The 20,850-nt window shown below is 36.5% G+C and overlaps 1 protein-coding gene across 1 annotated transcript in view; it reads right to left on the minus strand.

Moving 5' to 3' along the window:
- The window catches only part of UBR3 (ubiquitin protein ligase E3 component n-recognin 3), a 200,412-nt gene that overhangs the window by 102,032 nt on the left and 77,530 nt on the right, over window positions 1–20,850 (minus strand). Inside the window, exons 11-19 of the mRNA XM_069577308.1 lie at window positions 15,634–15,720; window positions 11,153–11,218; window positions 10,971–11,060; window positions 10,488–10,616; window positions 9,443–9,495; window positions 9,208–9,341; window positions 8,789–8,873; window positions 4,213–4,355; window positions 2,159–2,255 (exon numbers count right to left, since the gene is read on the minus strand). Of these exons, the coding sequence (XP_069433409.1) occupies window positions 2,159–2,255; window positions 4,213–4,355; window positions 8,789–8,873; window positions 9,208–9,341; window positions 9,443–9,495; window positions 10,488–10,616; window positions 10,971–11,060; window positions 11,153–11,218; window positions 15,634–15,720 (884 nt within the window). The remainder of the gene's footprint in view (window positions 1–2,158; window positions 2,256–4,212; window positions 4,356–8,788; window positions 8,874–9,207; window positions 9,342–9,442; window positions 9,496–10,487; window positions 10,617–10,970; window positions 11,061–11,152; window positions 11,219–15,633; window positions 15,721–20,850) is intronic.

A 20,850-nucleotide genomic window follows, 5' to 3' on the forward strand; every position in this document is an offset into this window, starting at 1 on the left:
TATAATAATGCACTCAGTAAATGCATGTGTGTGTTCAGTCGTGTCTGACTCTGCGACCCCATGGCTGTAGCCTGCCAGGATCCTGTGTCCATGGAATTTTCTAGGCAAGAGTACTGGAATCAGTAGCCATTTCTTCCTTCACAGGATCTTCCCAACCCCAGGATCAAACCCACATGCCATGCATCTCCTGCACTGGCAAATGGATTCCTTACCACAGAGCCACCTGGGAAGCCCTTACTCAATAAATGTGCGTTGTCAAATTGAATTTCACTTTTAAAACTGATTACATTAAGTATTTAATGACTCTTTCAAGGCCTGGAAAGCTTCAGGCCAATCCTAGTCCAAATTGCTATGTATTACAAAGTAAAGCAGAATAATAAAAATTAACTATATATTTACTTCTTACATATTCAATGACAAGCTACCACACACTCCCCCTGAAAAAAAGCAGAGCCACTTAAGACAACAAACAGTATTTATGAAGGCCAGACTAGGTTTTCCATGGGAATGCTTCCTCCCACCCATCTTTCATTTTCAGCATGAACAATTTCAAATTTATTTACTCAATGAACACCACTGTGAATGTCAATTATGTGCCAGCAATGAGACAGATTCTGAAGATATAAAAGAGAAACAGACAAAAATAACTTCCTTCAAGTAATAAGAAAACAAACAAAAAAAAAGCAAAAAAATAGTTGTAAAAAGCAAACAAATAGTTACATAACTATACAAAAACTATATAAAGAAGTTGCTAAGAAAGGAGAATCTAAGGCTATCTCCCCAAGAGTTTTAGAGAAAAGTAGAGAGAAATGCCATTTCCTTCTCCAACGCATGAAAGTGAAAAGTGAAAGTGAAGTCGCTCAGTTATGTCCGACTCTTAGTGACCCCATGGACTACAGCCCACCAGGCTCCTCTGTCCATGGGATTTTCCAGGCAAGAGTACTGGAGTGGGTTGCCGTTGCCTTCTCCGAAGGGAGTGGAGAGCATGCTAAAATTCTGCATTATAAACTTTCTTGAGATGTATCTATGATGGTTCTTAAATTCAACATATATCTATTACTACAAAGTCTTGGCAAAGAGAAGTTTCAATTATACCCAATATCTGTATTTACACTTTGATAGTTATATGAACAAATATTTTCTCAAGATCAAATACATTTAAATCATTTCCAACTTGTTTTCAAAATGTTTGCGCACAAATGAACTGAGCACAAATGAAAGATGATGTTCTATAATGCTCAGCAATACATTAACCATTTAATGTTTAAAAACAGAAGGAAATATTGGGTTGGCCAAAACACTGATTCAGGTCTTTCTGTAAACTCTTATGGAAGAGCCTGTACAAATTTTTTGTTCTTGCTGTTGTTCAGTTGCTCAGTCGTGTCCAACTCTGTGCCAACCATGGACTGTGGCCTACCAGGCTCCTCTGTCCATGGGATTACCCAGGCAAGAATACCATAGGGGGATGCCATTTCCTCCCCAGGGGATCTTCCTGACTTAGGGATCGAACCCACGTCTCCACATCTCCTGCACTGAAGACAGATTCTCAACTAGTGACCAGCAGCAAAGACCCCGTAAGAACTTTTTGGCCAATACAATAATACATTAAAAAGCAATATACAATAATAATATATAAGACTGAATTCTCCATTAAAAAGATAGCCTCAAAACTTTTCTGCAATTATCAACATTTTAACTATTTTGTTAAACATTTACAAAGAAAATTCACTTTACTTTGGCTATTTTCCCAGTTGTTGAGAATACGGCAGTGCTACCACACTCTTTGTAGTCACCCACCATCTCTGACATGAGACCATTTCATTCTTTTAACTTGTGCCTCCTCTACTGGTTTAAAAGCAGAACAGCACAAAATTCAGCTTTGCGTTCCACTGGTCAAGCAGCAACTATATACGTTTGTTATTTTTTATGCTTATTAGTGCTTTCTATAATTTATTTTTATCAGATTAATGTCAGATTTTGGATCAAGATCTAGAGAATATAAATCTCAGCCACATTCTTTTTTAATCTTAAAATATTTCTTTCCTCTAAAGACTTTAAATATACTTTAATGAGAACATTATCACATCTGTGTTATAACTGATTTTTTTTTATAAACAGAAGATATCCACTATTATACTAATGAATATAACAGACTTACAATGCTGTGTATCTGTCCATCGCAGACTGCACGTCTCTACGGTAAACTGTTCGAAGAATGACCATGACAGGGTCAAATTCGTGATCCCAGACTTCAGCTACCATTCAAAAGAGAGCAGAAAGAAAACACTGATGACTTCTTAGGAATCAAGTCGATCTCTAACAACTGTGCGTGCATGCTGAGTCGCTCAGTCGTATCTGACTTTTCTGCAGCCCCATGGACTGTAGCCCGCCAGGCTTCTTTGTCCACGGAATTTTCCAGGCAAGAATACTGGAGTGGGTTGCCATTTCCTCCTCCAGGGGATCTCCCCAGAGATCAAACCCATGTCTCCTTGTCTCCTGCGCTGGCAGGAGATTCTTTACAATTGAGTCTCTAATGACTAATTACATTTCAGTATATCTTAAATTTAAAAGATGGTAAAGTTTAATCTGACTGAACTTCCCTTGTGCCTCAAGGGTAAAGAATCTGCCTGCCAATGCAGGAGACACAGGTTCAATCCCTGGGTTGAGAAGATCTCTTACAGAAGCAAACTGCAACCCACTCCAGTATTCTTGCCTTGGAAATCCCATGAACAGAGGAGTTTGGCAGGCTACAGTTCATGGGATCCCAATGGAGTAGGACACAGCTTAGCAACCAAACAACAACTTTCAGAGCAAGGAAATGGTAAAACAGATGAGAAGCGATGTCCACTACCCACACTCATGTTAACAAGAGTATGCCTGCTTTCATTGCTTTTGTGAAATAAATTAATTTAAGGCTTAATTCCCCAAAACTGCAAATTTATTTTAAATAGTTTTTTAAAAAAGGTTAAAAACAACTCATCCATTCCAACTTTTATTTTACAAAGAAGAAGTCAAATCCAAAGATAAAAAACTGACTTTCTCAACGTCACACAACTAGCAGATACAATTCAGTATTATATGTGAATGTGACACTCAGTTTCTTGATTCTAATTTCAAATGTCCAGTGCTCTGCCTCAGTGTCTCAAAATTTACTGTGTGACAACCATCCTATAGAGATTGGTAAAAAAGCAGATTTCCACAATCTATCCCCAGAAATCTAGACAAGAGCAGACTGGGGTTTAGGGATAGAAAATTGTATTTTAATAAGGACCCCAACATGAATAAGTCTGACAAAGGTAATGCTCACATCACACGTTATTAATAAGCATAGCACTATACAAGAACATCATCCTACTTCTAAGCGCATCTAAATTTTAGATACAAAGTGTTCTCTACAGTAAAGAAATACTGTGCTTTTCCTTTAATGGAATACATTCCAACCAGAGATCCTGGATTGTTCTTGCTTCTTTTGTGAACTCTGAAAATTCCCACAAGATAAGGCTTATTTTGGTGCCTTTTATCAAACACAGTACATGTTATTTACAACTTCAAAGTGGGCATCATTTTTTCACTTAGACAACCAGTGTCAGGGGTCAGGGGTGCAAGAAACCTGTAACCTCTACTTTCTTCAAAATTTCAATTTAATGAATATGTGACAGTGAAGAAGAAAAGATCATGGATAGAAATTTCACCTACTTCTGGCTTTTATCAAGCATGTCTCTACAAAGCCAGGGAGAAAACCTTAGAAAACCAATCATTTAAGGAAAAGGTTTCTATGTATTTATGAAGGTTTAAAACATATGAGAACATTATCACTATTCCATATAGATTTTTAACTGTTTCAAATTAAACAGGGTAGTGACAACTATTTCAAAATCAAATTTAAAGGGCAAATACACTCAGAGTGTTTTTAAGTATATATTTTACATCATAATTTCAAGCTCATTAACTTACAAACATAAACTGGTGTTCATAGATAAAGTTCCTTTTATAATTTAGACTCATCTCAGAAGTCTTACTATAACATAAATCAGATTTTTAAATAAAAGGAATCAATATCACGGTATACTGAAAAAGACAAACATACACGTAAGAAAGTTGAGGGGGAAACCAAAGCTAAGGAAATAAAAGGCAAACATTTTGTTTCAGTATACACAACGAGCCTTCAAAAAACCTGATATTTGAAAAATACATTCATAGATATAAACGTACCTTTAGGAGTATACATGCCTTGTTGCATAGAACCTCCAGGTTCAAAAACAGGAGCCTTAAAATCAGCTACCGCTGATAAAACTGATTCAAAGCTATAACTTCCTGGAATAATACCACTTTTAGGATTTGGATTTTCTGGAATATGATGCATGTGTCAAGAAAAAAAATTAATAACTAGAAGTCAGATTTATAATCTTATTAAGCTATTAGTTTCCAACTTTCTTTGCTAAAATATTCCTGTCTTGAGAACCCCATGAACAGTATGAAAAGGCAAAAAGACAGGACACTGAAAAATGAACACCCCAGGTCAGTAGGTGTTCAATATGCTAATGGAGATCAGTGGAGAAATAACTCCAGAAAGAATGAAGAGACGGAGCCAAAGCAAAAACAACACTCAACTGTGGATGTGATTGATGATGAAAGTAAAGTCCGATGCTGTAAAGAACAGTATTGCCTACAAACCTGAATGTTAGGTCCATGAATCAAGGTAAACTGCAAGTGGTCAAACAGGAGATGGCAAGAGTGAATGTTGACATCTCAGGAATCAATGAACTTAAAAGGACTGGAATGGGTGAATTTAACTCAGATGACCATTGTATCTACTACTACGGGCAAGAATTCCTTAGAAGAAATGGAGTAGCCCTCATAGCCAACAGAAGAGTCTGTAAGGCAGTACTTGGGTGTAATCTCAAAAACGACAGAATGATCCCTGTTTGTTTCCAAGGCAAACCATTCAATATCACAGTAATCCAAGTCTATGCCCCAACCAGTAATGCTGAAGAAGCTGAAGTTGAACGGTTCTATAAAGACCTACAAGACCTTCTAGAACTAACACCCCAAAAAGATGTCCTTTTCATCACAGGGGACTGGAATGCAAAAGTAGGAAGTCAAGAGATAACTGGAGTAACAGGCAAGTTTGGCCTTGGAGTACAAAATGAAGCAAGGCAAGGGCTAACAGAGTTTTGCCAAAAGAATGCACTGGTCACAGCAAACACCCTCTTCCTACAACACAAGAGAAGACTCTACACGTGGACATCACCAGATGGTCAACACTGAAATCAGACTGACTATATCCTTTGCAGCCAAAGATGGAGAAGTTCTATACAGGCAGCAAAAACAAGACCAGGAGCTGACTGTGGCTCAGATTATGAACTCCTTATTGCCAAATTCAGACTTAATTGAAGAAAGAGGGGGAAACCACTAGACCATTCACGTATGACCTAAATCAATTCCCTCATGATTATACAGTGGAAGTGACAAACAGATTCAAGGGATTAGATCTGATAGAGTGCCTGAAGAACAATGGATGGAGGTTCGTGACACTGTACAGGAGGCAGTGATCAAGACCATTCCCAAGAAAAAGAAATGCAAAAAGGCAAGATGGTTGTCTGAGGAGGCCTTACAAATAGCTATGAAAAGAAGAGAAGTGAAAGGCAAAGGAGAAAAGGAAAGATATATTCATTTGAATGCAGAGTTCCAAAGAATAGCAAGGAGAGATAACAAAGCCTTCCTCAGTGATCAATGCAAAGAAACAGAGGAAAATAACAGAATGGGAAAGACTAGAGATCTCTTCAAGAAAATTAGAGATACCAGGGGAACATTTCATGCAAAGATGGGCACAATAAAGGACAGAAATGGTATGGACCTAACAGAAGCAGAAGATATTAAGAAGAGGTGGCAAGAATACACAGAAGAACTATACAAAAAAGATCTCCATGACCCAGATAACCACGATGGTGTGATCACTGGACTAGAACCAGACATCCTGGAAAGCAAAGTCAAGTGGGCCTTAGGAAGCATCACTATGAACAAAGCTAGTGGAGGTGATGGAATTCCAGGTGAACTATTTCAAATCCTAAATGATGATGCTGTGAAAGTGCTGAACTCAATATGCCAGCAAATTTGGAAAACTCAGCAGTGGCCACAGGACTGGAAAAGGTCAGTTTTCTTTCCAAACAACCCCCAAGAAAGGCAATGCCAAAGAATGCTCAAACTACCACACAATGGCATTCATCTCACAAGCTAGCAAAGTAATGCTCAAAATTCTCCAAGCCAGGCTTCAACAGTATGTGAACAGTGAACTTCCAGAGGGTCAAGCTGGATTTTAAAAAGGCAGAGGAACCAGAGATCAAATTGCCAACATCCTTTGGATCATCAAAAAAGCAAGAGAGTTTCAGAAAAACTCTACTTCTGTTTTACTGACTACACCAAAGCCTTTGACTGTGTGGATCACAATAAACTGTGGAAAATTCTTAAAGAGATGGGAATACCAGACCACCTTACTGCCTCCTGAGAAACCTGTATTCAGGTCAAGAAGCAACAGTCAGAACAGTACATGGAACAACAGACTGTTTCCAAATAGGGAAAGGAGTACATCAAGGCTGTATATTGTCATCCTGCTTATTTAACTTATATGTAGAGTACATCATCCAAAATGCCAGGCTGGATGAAGCACAAGCTGGATTCAAGATTACTGGGAGAAATATCAATAACCTCAGATATGCAGATGACACCATCCTTATGGCAGAAAGCAAAGAAGAACTGAAGAGCCTCTTGATGAAAGTGAAAGAAGAGAGTGAAAAAGTTGGCTTAAAACTCAGCATTCAGAAAACTAAGATCATGGCATCCAGTCCCATCACTTCATGGCAAACAGAAAGGGAAACAATGGAAGCAGTGACAGACTTTATTTTGGGGGGCTCCAAAATGACTGCAGATGGTGACTGCAGCCGTGAAATTAAGACGCTTACTCCTTGGAAGGAAAGCCATGACCAACCTAGACAGTATATTAAAAAACAGAGACATTACTTTGCCAACAAAGGTTCATCTAGTCAAAGATATGGTTTTCCCAGTAGTCATGTATGGATATGAGACCATAAAGAAAGCTGAGCACCGAAAAATTGATGCTTTTGAACTGTGGAGTTGGAGAAGACTCTTGAGAGTCCCTTGGACTGCAAGGAGATCTAAAAAGTCAATCCTAAAGGAAATCAGTCCTAAGTATTCATTGGAAGAACTGATGCTGAAGCTGAAGCTCCAATACTCTGGCCACCTGATGCTAAGAACTGACTCACTGGAAAAGACCCTGATGCTGGGAAAGATGGAAGGCAGGAGGAGAAGGGGATAACAGAGGATGAGATGGTCAGATGGCAGCATCGACTCAATTGACATGAGTTTGAGCAAGCTCAGTGAGTGGCTGATGGACAGGGAAGCCTGGTGTGCTGCAGTCAATGGGGTCGCAAAGAGTCTCACATGACTAAGACTGAACTCAACTGAACTGAATTGGCTGTAATATATAAAGCTGGCCACAAGAGGGCTACATAATACAACAGTTCAATAACAACTTTATTAACTGTGATTTTTTAAAATAGCTTAATGCAGCTTAATTTTTAAAATAACTTATTTTTAAGATAGCTTAATTAATAGCTTACTAATAAATTATATGCTGAAGTAGTTCTGATGTATATTTCCCCCAAAACAAATGAATACAGTTTCAGGAAACGAAAAAAAAAAAAACCTTTAAAAATTAATCTCCATTTTCAACAATTTGCAAATAATGTTATATTATTCGTCTTCGAAAATCAAAGACAGTATACTAAATATCAGCCCAGATTTTTATGAGCAAAGATTATTTCATAAAAGACACAAAATATCCTCCTCAAAATAAGAATGAAAAAATACTAAGCAAATTTTTCAAAAAGAAGAAAACCAGAAAACCCTAGATTCTTTCCTATTGGTTTCACATTAAAGCTATATAATTTTTTCTAAATTCAAAGTTATGGAGAATTCTTTTGCTCTTTTACAGCACTGATACACAGTGATACACATAAAGGCTGAATGAAATCATCAAACAGTATCAAGTTGTTGTCTGCTTAAGAAAATCTTTAAGGTTATCAAACAGACTTTCTAATAGGAGCCAGTTCATAAAATTTTAGTCAATTATTTCAAACAAAATCATAACGTACAAAGTAAATTCAAAAACTCACAAAGCAAATTTTCCACTAAATAACATGATAACCTTTATCTAAAACTTTATGAAGAATACCTTAAAAAAATAATAAAGTGTCCACTGAATCCTCAGTCCTATAGAGAACCTTAAGGTTTTAAAGTTTGTAGACAACAGCCTTTGCCCTTCAAAGCCTCTTGGTTTAAAACTGAATTCTCAGGAAAAAATACTCAGAATGTTTAAAACTCTGATAATTATAAGATATAACTCTAAATTTTAATGATGAATTCCATCCTGGTTATACAAATATAGTAGACCTAGCTGCCTTTTACCAAGTGTCCAGTTCCCTTTTACTACTGCTATCCTAGAAGGTCAGGTTCTGGGGTGCCCAGAGCAAAGAGTCCTGATGCTTAAACAAAGTCTAACAAGAGCACCCTGAGAGATGATGATTAGAAGCAAATCTGCCACTGATCTTGAACACAGAATTGAACAAAAAAATTGGGAGTTTTTTTCCATATTATTTTCCAACCTCAAAAAAAAAAGTTTTAATCAGAAAGTGATATATTTTAATCCATAAATATTACTTGTAATTTAGATCCTACAACTAAAAGAAAATTAAACTCTTAAAAGGATATGAGGTCCAGCAATGAACTGTGTGTTCTGTCATTCATACACAGCTGGGCTACCATCTCTGCTCTGAGAATCTCATCATCAGACATTCCTAAAATTAAAAACAGAATTAATATATCTGAATATTTATATATATAAAGAAACAACTTACCACACAATTAAGTTATTTTACCAAAAATGAGATGCTTCAAAAATCACAGGGCAAAGAAAACAATGCCCCAATATAACTGCAGTTTAACTGCCCTGCTATTTGCAGTTCCCTTAAGTAAGGGTTCAAAGAATATTCTAAAAGGAGTATTAATGGTAAAACATATTGTGTCAAGAGTATGAAATGCATCCTTTCCTTTTTTTCCATAAACCAGTTACTACCACAGGGTAAGGGGAGGAAAGGGAGGTACCCAAGTATTTGTATTAGTGCTTTTTACCTAAATGTAAACGAAGACTCAAAAGAATCACAAGAAATGTAAGAGCGCCTTCTAACATGGATCTCTCATGCTCTGCATCAAGTACTGTGTTTTGATGTTGTGAAGCCATTGTCAACAAATCCACTACCTTAAATCTATTAAAAAAATATTTGAGACAGATTTTTTTTAAGTTAAGACAAAATTAACTTAAATTCCAAATACTTCCTAATACCTGTATTAATAAAACTATGCTTACCTTTCAAAGACAGATGAAATAAAATAATCTGGATCAAGTCTAGATGCACAAACCTTTAAAAGATCAATAAATAAATAAATAAAAATAAAACCCACAAAGTTTATTTCTCAGTAGTCAGTATTTATTCAGTATTCTTCTTTTTTTTAATTTAAATTTATTTAATTGGAGGCTACTTTACAATATTGTATTGGTTTTGCCATACATCAACATGAATCCACCACGGGTGTACATGTGTTCCCAATCCTGAACCCCCCTCCCACCTCCCTCCCCATACCATCCCTCTGGGTCATCCCAGTGCACCAGCCCCGAGCATCCTGTATCCTGCATCGAACCTAGACTGGCGATTCGTTTCTTATATGATATTAGACATGGTTCAATGCCTCTTTTTCTTTTTTTCTTCCTCTTTTCCCCCTCTGGGTATTTCCCCCACACGGCTTGCAGGATCTTAGCTCCCCAACTAGGGATTGAACCTGGGCCCTTGGCAGTGAAAGCACCAAGTCCTAAGCACTGGACCGTGAGGAAATTCCCCAGTTTTATTTCTTGTGCTTATCATTCCTCTTATTTTCTGTATCGTATTTGTTCAAACAGCTTACCTGGAAGCAAGTCTTTCATATGCAAGTCACTCTTGCCCTTTATTTAACTCATAGACCAAGCCAATATATCTGCAGGCCCCTTGGCCAGGGCAGGTACCAGAGAGCTGGGGATGGCCTTTATGCCCCAAAGCTCACCAAGATGATTCAAACCAGCCAATGCTAAACTACTTCCCTAGCCCTGCCGTGCCTTTCCTATGGAAACCTCAATAAAGCTTCTGATCTAGGATTTCCCCTCATTCCTTCTGTCTCCTGACAAAAATCTAACGCTTCCCCTTTGGTCCTGCGTGGCATGGCATGCCCCTCTCCCTTTGGAAAATGTAAGTAATAAAATTCTTCTTTCAATAGCACTGACCTCTCTATGTCCTCATTTAGTCACCTCTACAAATTAAAATCCCACAGGTACAAATGAGATACTTCTGAAGTTCAACATCTCCATCACTAGACTGGCTTACCTGTAACAGGTAAATGTCAGGATCAATCATGGAATTACAGAAATGAGACTGGACATAGGTCATGGCTTGTCCTTTGATCTGCAGACCATTTCTTACCCACATATTGCTATGGATTTCAGCAAGACTTGCCTAGTAAAACAAAAATTAATTGAACGAAGAAGTCATCTATAGTCAACCTTTATAAAATCATGTTACGATAAACAATCATTTCAAAATATTTTACAGCTTAATCATAGCATAAGCCTGATATTCTGTCTGGTATTTAGGATATTCAGTTCAAATATATAATTTTGAAATAATCACTATATTTTATATACTCCTTCTTTTGGAGCTTATATATGAGTTAAGTTTCCATGATGACTCCTGGGTATATTTATAATAATATTCACTGAAACCTTAAATGAGGTCTCCTGCATTGCAGACAGGTTCTTTACCATCTGAGCCACTAGGGACTCCAGCCAGCCCAAAAGCCTAAATACATACCTGAATTTGGAGTGGGTGAATCATCAGTTTCATTAACATTTCCTGATCTGGCAAAACAGAATCCAAATCTAGTTCTTGACATTTCACAGCCTAAAAATTGTTATTAAAAAAGTTACTAATTTAATACATATTTCCCAATGTTCATAAAACAGATGAACAGAGTATTTAATGAAAACTTTTACCTTACTCAAAAACATAGCGTAATAACGATGTAGTGGCAGATGAAAAGTAACTTGGTTAGGTGCTGGCTGGAAAGAAAGAAAATCCAGAAGTCAAATAATACTTTACCAAATTCAAAGGTTTTAAAATGCTAAAACAACACTTCCACCTTGATTTATTGGCCTACACTTTTTTTTACCAAAAAGTAAGATTTTAGACGTTATAGTTTAAAAACCCCACTGTAAAAAAAGTATTACAATTTAAAGACCCAAATGCAAGTTCCTTAAAGGCAGAAACTATATACTCAAACTATATACTCAATCCTCTGATGCATCTCGTACAGAACAAGGGATGGAAGACGTTTCCCTTTACAGTCGGCCATTTCAGAATCTTCACATGCATGCACAACAAATGTGATGATAATAACAAAAACAATAATCACAGCTAACATTCACTGAGTGTGCCAGTCACCGTGCTGATAAGCACTTTATTCATATTTAATTTAATCCTAGGAGACCCCTATGGGGTAGAAATTGAATATTCCAATTTTATGAATAGGGAAACTCAATTTTAAAAAACTTAAGTAACTTCCTAAAGCTAACAGGTAGTGAACTGAGAAGCTAGTCTGCTATATTCAGAATTATCTGAGGGTCTGACTACAGCCCTATCCTGAAGTGCAGTTAAAGGGCTTACCTAGCTGGATGAGATGCTCCCCGTATCAGTGGTGAACACAGACTCTATAGGAAAGCTTAGTACAGTACACGTCAAAGATCTTTGATATCCTTGTGGATATTATAAAAAGCGTATTTTAAATCTGTGACTCCCATGGGTCACACTATTGCTCAAGGGCAAACACAAATTGTTGTTTTTCTTAAACAAGAAAAATGAAACATTAAAAGATATCATTTGTTTTTAATGCTTCTATAAATTTTTGGTAGTTTTCTCCTGTTAAAAAAATCTAGCCAAAACATTCTCATAATTATGCTAATATAGTATCATATTGAGTCATAAAGATTTGAAATGTCACCATCCCTGAAAGAGTTTTTTCCAAAACCAGTATGAGAAAAAAATCCTCTTTAACATGTGAATAACCATCTATAGAAAGTTGTTCTAATAAATGTTTGACTTCCAGAAAAGGGGAGGAATTTCTGACACATGCTGCAATTTGGATGAACCTTCGAGACATTATGCTAAGTGAAATAAACCAGTCACAAAAATACATATACTGTATGATTCCACTTAGGTATGCCAAGCAGTCAATATCATAGAGACACAAAGTATGATGATGGCTGCCAGGGGCTGGGGTAAGGGAAAGTGAGATTATTGGGTTTGCTGGGGACAGAGTTTCAGCTTTACTAAACAAAGTTCTGGAGGCTGGTTGCACAAGAATGTGAATAACCGTATACTTTAAAAAAGGTTTAAAAGGTGGTAAATTTCATGTGCATTTCACCATAATCAAAAATAAAAATCAAGCAAGTTTGCCTTATATTACTATCATCGTTTGAGTAACATAACATATACTAACTAGCTAAATCCTTCAATTTCCTTTGAAGGCATCAAGAACAGTGCCTAAGCTGCCTCATCCATAAAGTGAAGATAATAAGCAGATGGACAACTGTGAGGATCAAGTAAAAGGACACAGTACTCAACACACATTTCTATTAATTGCTAAGCCACAGGCTCTATCTTGTCTTTCAAGGCTTGAGCATATGTTAAACACACATTCTTCTGCAGTTTTACATCCCATAATCTCCCTTTGTCCAATGTCACAAATAAGCTACTTGAAAAACTCTTTTAACACTCCTTCCAAATATACTGAGGTGTTTCTTAGATTCCATTCTCAGCTTTCCACTGTTCCCATTTGAGACACTTCGTTCAGTTTATAGCTTCAACTGCCAACACAAGATGACTACTAAATCTCAGCAGAAATTTCACTCCTGAACTCCAAACCCTACATTCAAGTATCTACCGAACATCAACACTTATTTAACATCCCATCGGGACCACAAATACACTGTGTCCAGATCAAACTCAGCATCTTTGCCCTAAAACTCAATCTTTCTCAATGTTTCTTCTGCAAATTCCCAGTAATAGAAATCTGAAATGTAAACTCTTTCCTTCTCTCAAATCTCCTCCACTTGCTAAGGCGTCAAAGTGTGTTTGATTTTCTAAGTACCTCTTAATTCTACTTTTTCCTCTTTCCACATTGCCTCTAACCAACCTTAGCTCAGGCTCTCAACATTTAGTGCCCAGATTTCAGTGCTAACCTTTGCTTCTATTCTTACCCTCTATAAGAAGCTTTTTGTGGTATCTGTCTAGCTCACAAACCTCCCTCTTCTTCTCAGAATGTCCCTTCCTCCCCCCTTTCCAAATACATACATACAGGAATTGGAGCCTGCCAGTCAAGTTTAGAGTAGTCACATCTGATTAGATCAGGGCAGGGGATCCCTATCCCATCATGGGCAATGAGGTTCTCTCTCACTTGAAAACTGAACTGGGATTTAAAGACATCTGTGGAGATTCTTGGAGTATGGCTGAAACTGCAATATAAGGCAATTATAGGAAGATAATGTTTAACAAAGGCAAAAAAAAAAAGCACAGAAAAACCAATCTACAGAAAGAGAAGGAAAAAATGAGGCAGAAAGAGCAAGGAAAAGCAAGAGACAAGAGCTCCTGTTCAGCATTCCACTCAGTTCCTGAAGTCCAGAATGCCATAAGATCCCTGAACGATCTCTCTGTACTCATAATAAAGTATCGCTCCTTTAAATCAGGCTGCCTTAAAAGTGTTTTAAAAAGAAGCTTAATTAATACATCTACTTAAATCTGTTTTTACATGCATATTAAATTTTCATACTGCCAGGAGATAGTCTTACTGAACATTACTTTAACCCTGTACTTCTCCATTTATCATCTTTTAATGGCTCCCTATAGTTTTAACCTCCTTTAACTGTCCAACTCTTGAGAGACAGGACTCTCCGGCCTTATCTACTGTCATATAAACTCATACACTATAAGTAGAGCCTTTGTATATGCTCTTCCCTTGGCCTCAAATGCTATATATACTTGCTCCCGCTGGATTAACGTACCATAAGACTTTGCTGAAACGACATTTCTACTAGGAAGTTTTTCCTGAGTCCCCCAGGGTAAATCAGATGCTCCACTCTACTCTCCCCTATAGCACCCTCGTCAGAACTTTATACAGAAGCATTCTGATCAAATTAGCCATTTACTTGTCTTCCATTTCCTCAAATCAGGAACCCTTTCATCACTGTATCCCCAGTGTTTAGAACATAGTAAACATTCAATAAATATTTGCTGGGTGAACACATGTTCTACTTTCCTCTCATGAGAGAAGACTCTAACTACTCTGCTATATACTCATAAATGTTGCTCTGCTATACACTCATAAATGATATTTAGAATTTCAGGATTCTTAAGTGGTCTACACTTTGGGAAAAATTTATTCCATCCTGTGTTCTAAGTGATTCTTTGATATGTCTTAATTCAATTCAAAAATTATTATTTACTTCATCTGTGCTGGATTACTGCAATAACTTCTGACCTCCATACTCAGGCTGACAGAACAAATATTTATCACATATGAAATACATGCCTCTTGGTCAATCCTCACTGGCTAATATTATTATCTTAAAGAAATGAGTAGAGAGATTCGGTAATGCTTTAAAACAAACAAAAACACTGTCAAGAAGACACAGCTATTTGATTTGTGGCAGAGCAACAGTTTTTACTCAGGTATGCCTAATTCTAAAGCTCTTTCCATTGCCAACAGCTAGTACAGCTGAAATACTACCAGACAAGCAGTTGAGAGATGTAGGCTCTAGACCCAGAATTATTAGTAGTTTGCCATAAAACTACAGGCAAGTCACTTAATATCTCTATCTCCATTTTACATCTATGAAAAAGGAAAGGATTAACAATATCTTCCCTACTTAACCAGGGTTGTTTTCAGAAACAAATATGTCAAAGCACTTTAAGAAACAAGAGACTTTTAAACATCGTAAAAGACATATTGTTTGATTCCCAAATTCTACTTAAACTTTCATTCTTTTTTCTTTCATTCTTTATTTAATTCTTCTCAGTTCATTATCAATGACAATTACTTCTGCTCATACCCACAGAGCACTGACCAATTGATAAAGCTGTGGTGCCTTTTCCATCAATCTCCTCTATTCTATTCACATCTGCACTGCCACTTTTTCCTCCCTGAAAGAAACTGATATTCACTCCTGACAAATACATATTTAATAACATTAAAAAATATATCCTTCTCTAGGAAATAAGCAAATACAGTTAACGTACTGTAGAATCCCCTAAATAGCAAATGATTGGTCTCTTACTTCCTCCTTTTTTAAAGCCTAGTGATTTTATGCTTATTCTGACATCTTTCCCTTATCCCATGAAAAGACATTCATTATTTTCAAGGTTAAATGAGATCTAATACTTCTTTTCTTAAATGCTTTTACATAATCAAAAATATACATACCTCATCTACGAAGTTAATAGCATCAAACCAGTCTTGAAGAGCTTCAAGGCAATATCTAACAACATTTCGGGTATATTCTTGAGTTTCCTAAAATAATAAGCCTTATAAATTTATAGTATATAAATATATATATGCTCAACTTCAAAGTATATGCAATATATAAAAATAGTTATGTGTATTTTATATATGTAAAATAATAAAATATACGTATGTTCAAAATAACCACATTTGCCATTTCAAGAAATCATTTCACAAACTAATAGTAACAATTAGTGATAGTCATAAAAATTAAAGAACACAATATATCACCCTCTATATAATATATTCCTGAAAACGAATCAAAGCTGAAATAAATTTATGTGACGTAAACTGGATTCCATTTCAAGAGATCCTAAAAATGTAAGTTCCCTACTGTTATTATTGGATGGAGTTTCTTTTAGAATGATAAAAATAAAAGTTTCAGAAATGGATGGTTGCACAACATTGAGAATGTATGTATTTAATGTCACTGAATTATATACCTAAAAATGGGTTAAAGCAGTAAAAAAGAAAAATTATGTTATGCATATTTTGCCGCAATAAAAAAAAGAGGGCAGAACATAGGAGTACTATAAACAGCCTGTGAATATCTTAGCTTGCAAATGACTATGTTCCCCTTAAAATAAGGGTACTGTGGAAGAATATTGTGAGCTTCCTGGATGGCGCTAGTGGTAAAGAACCTGTCTCCCAGTGCAGGAAATGTAAAGAGACCCAAGTTTGACCCTGGGTCGGGAAAATCCCTTGGGGGAGGGCATGGCAACCCACTCCAGTATTCTTCCCTAAAGAATCCCTTGGACAAAGGAGCCTGGCGGGCTACAGTTCATAGGGTCGCAAAGAGTAGGACATGACTGAAGTGACTTAGCACACACACACGAAAGACTATTGTAATGTTTTATGGAGAAATTGATTCAGTGAAATGGGAAAGTATTAAGTTAAACATGGAAAAATAAATCATGATACCCTCTCTCTAAAAAATTAGGCAAAGGATTTGAATAGACATTTCTCCAAAGAGGATCTACAAATGACAAACAAGCACAAGAAAAGATGCCAATACTATCAGTCATTAGGAAAATGCAAATCAAAGTCACAATGAGATACCTACCACTTTATACCTATTTGGATGGTTATAATTTTTGAAATGTAAAATAAGTGTTGGCAAGAATACAGAGCAACAAACTCTCATACATAGCTGGTAGAAATATAAAACAGTGCAGCCGTTTTTAAGTTAAACAGAGTTACCATGAAAGTGAAAATGAAGAGTGCTCAGTCGTGTCCTACTCTTTGCCACCCCATGGACTGTATGGTCCATGGCATTCTCCAGGCCAGAATACTGGAGTGGGGAGCCGTTCCCTTCTCCAGTACATCTTCCCAACCCAGGGATAGAACCCAGGTCTCTCACACTGCAGGTGGATTCTTTACCAGCTGAGCCACCAGGGAAGCCCACAGAGCTACCACATGACCAAGCAATTCTACTCTCATATACCCAAGAGAGTTGAAAACATACATTCACACAAAAACCTATACAAATGTTCACAGCAACATTACCCACAGAGCCAAAAACCGAAATCAACCCATGAATGGACAAATAAGTATGATATCCCTGTGCTATGGAATACTATTTAGGAGATTAGCGGCTTCCAGGAAACGAGACGAGGCTGGAACGGAGAGGCTGCATTTTCTTTTTTGGCAGGGGGCAGGGGCACAGTGTTAAAAACGTTCTGGAACTAGTGGTGACTGCAGCACAACTTTGTGAATACACTGTAAACTACTTAATTGTATAGTTTAAGCAGATTAAAATGGCTCTCAATAAAAAGGTTTTAGAAAAACATTTTGGGGCATCAATGTCAACAAAAGGTACCATCACTGTCAAACAGGTTCCTGTTATGAAGAAGCAAATGGAAACAAGGTGCATACAATGCTCTATGTCACACTCTAGCACTACATCTGACAAGTGCTGGTTAAGTGCTCCAAAGAGCCACCGCCAGACTCAACTTGTGTCTAGCTTGCAGTAATCTAAAGCTTGCCACTAGATGGAAATTTCACAGCTTATTTGTTCCCGTTTAGAAAGCAAAAATTAGTGACATTCTAGAAATGTGCCATCCCTTTATCCAAGCTATCTATTATTAATTTAGTATAACTTGTTCAATGATCCCTTAGCACTTTTAAGAACCAAATAGCATACAAGGCAACCATACAAAGAAAGTAAGCTATCAGGTGAAGTTTCCTTTTTTATTGCTAATCCTCTAGTTTTACATTTTATAATTAAAAAACATAAAGAAACAGCTTTTTAAATACTTTTTTTCTAGTTTACATTTCTAAAACCTCAACACTGCTGCTAAAAAACTCTAGACATTCCTCTTTAAGAGACAATTATAGCAAAGTGATAAAAAGCACTGGTTCTGAAATCAGATAGATTTGTTTTCAAACTCAAGCTTCTACTTGTAGTTGTGTAAATGCGGGCGAGTTGTTCAACCTCTGAAAAAAAAGGGATGATACTCTCTACTTTATAAGAGATGCTATGAAGATTAGATAAGAACATAACATGAGGAATATAGCATAAGAATAAAGTCTGGCATAGTACAGGTTCTCAACAAGAGAACATCTTATCTAGGAACCAGATGTCCCTTTAGCTGACAAACTCCTCTCTTATTACAAGATAACATGAGCTCATTTTTCTCTCTGTCATCTTCACTTCTTAGATTAAGGGACCCAAAATACAATGAAATCCTGGCCTTCAAAAGTGAAAAATAACTACTGCCTGAAAACAATGATTTCTCTTCATCACAGAAAGAAACATAGCTTCAGTCTTATAATCCAAATGCATTCTAAACAGTTGTCAGAATAATCTTCCTAAAATACTGATCTTCTCATATCAACATCAGATCAATCCTCTCTCCAAAGGCAGCATCTTTTCTGTTGGCTTATGTGATGCTGCATTCTTCTGTTTATTTTCTCCTTTCCCTTTCTGACATTTAAATGTTAACTTTTTCTTCAAAGTCCATTTCCCTTTTCTCCCAACTTGACTGCATTCCATCCCCTGGCAATAAATGCCATTTTTATTCTCAAGGGTCTAAAATTTATACCCTAGCCCAGACTTCTTTGAGTACAAAACTCATATATCCAACTGCTTATTCACTATTTCCACTTGGATGTTTCAGAGGCATCTCAAACTTAACTTATCTAACTCTGAAAACTTTAAACCTGCTTTTCTATTATCTTTTTCACCTCTGTAAAATTATCTCCATATACAGCTACTCAAAAATTTATCTAACTCATCAATAACATACAATCCATCACCAACCCTTTTGATTCTACCTTCAAAATACATCTTTAACATTCAAAATGCACCTTTAATAAATACATCTTGAATTTCAAATCTGAAATTTCTAGAATATTACCACAGCATCTTAACTGGTCTATTTGCTACTAGTCTTGATGCTCCCCATACTCTCCTCAATCCAGTCTTTCCAAACAAACAGAATGAACTTTTAAATATAAGTCTGATCACACCAAACCCCTACTTTAAAATATTCACTGGCTTCTCCTTAAAATTAAATCCAAGGCTCATTAACATGATCTATAAGAACCTGCATTAATAATCTACTCTCTGCCTATCTCTCCAATTCCATCTTATTCTCTGGCTCCAGCCACAAACTCCTTAAAAAGACCAATCACCTTCTCATTGGGGGTAGGTTATTCCATACCATCTCCCTTACTACCAGCCCTAATCCCACTTTTATTCTTCATATAGCTGGCTTTTTCATATTCTTTCTTCAAAAAGGCCTTCCCTGATCCTCAAAACCATCAGTCTCCACACTCATCATTCTCATAGTAACCTGATATTTTCCTGTAGAATATTTACAAAAGCTTACAAAACAAGTCTACATGCCTACTTACTTAATGTCTATCTCTGCTATTAGACTGCTCCATAGAGCAAGAACATCTATTTGATTTGTCTGACACCCAAAACCCAAACATCTACATAGCATCTGGCATAGAACAGCGTTCAATAGACTTTTTTTTTTAAATAAATGAACAAACAAATCTCATATTAGATGACAGGGTTTTTTTTTTTTAATAAATGCTACAATGGAAATTAAAGGAAGTACTATAAAAACAGAGACTAGAATCATAAATCTGAAAGAAGTTAAAATGAGCAGATTACATGTCAGCTGAGTCTTTGAATACAATCTTTGAAAAGCTAATACTAATGGCTTTTCATTCCAGTTAGAACTGCTGCCAAGATCCTACTGTACACCAAACAAGTCAAAATCTCTAGCAGTGACACTTAAGCATATATGTTTTTTAAGCTTCCCAGATGATTCTTATATAAGAGAAGCACTGGACTAAGCAGAAAGAATGAGTGCGTATGTCAAAAAAAAAAAAAGGACTAATTTGAACAAAAGCACTGAAATCAAGAAAGGAACTGCATGCTGAGGAATACTAATCAAGCCAGTGAAAGCATGGAGGTAGATGGGGTATAGGAAGGCAAATTATTACAAATACGTTGAAGACAAATTGTGGAAGTTCTTAAATGCCTCTACAGGAAATAAGGACATTATCCTGTAGACAGAAAGGAATGTGAATGATTTTTAAGCAAAGGAGAAATAAGCACACAGCTCAGAGGTAACTTAGATATTAGGAAAGACTAGAGTAGGAAGAATCTAGAGGCAGAAAAATCAGTTAAGAAGTTACCTTAACAACCAAGATTTTAAAAATACTGACATAAAGAAATAAAACAGAGGAAAGAAGTGGTAGAGAGACATTTCTGGACAAAAGAGAGAATTCACGGTATCTGATTATAGTCTGAACACAGCTGGGGAGGTTTCTATACTGGAAACCTGCATCATTTATAATAGCATACATAAAATGACATAAAGGACACAGTATAGACACAGGTTTTTAAAACGTTAGTTAGGAACCTGAGAAAACTCATGTACCTATAAGGAGAATACCAGAATATTCTGACATTCTATGCTGAATAACCAGAGCTATTGGAAATTTGAACCTGGCTAGCCTGTAATAAAGTTGTGAGTCATCTGCATTAAGAGAAAGCTGGAGTCATGAGAGAAAATAGAAAGCCACTTAAAGAAACACATACATTTAAAGAATATATGTAGAAGAGTCTCATAATAACCCTGTGAATAAGAGCAGGCTTTGCTGTCCCATTTCTGTTTT

Source organism: Ovis canadensis, chromosome 2 (genome assembly GCF_042477335.2).
Source record: "Ovis canadensis isolate MfBH-ARS-UI-01 breed Bighorn chromosome 2, ARS-UI_OviCan_v2, whole genome shotgun sequence".
Taxonomy (NCBI): Eukaryota; Metazoa; Chordata; class Mammalia; order Artiodactyla; family Bovidae; genus Ovis; species Ovis canadensis.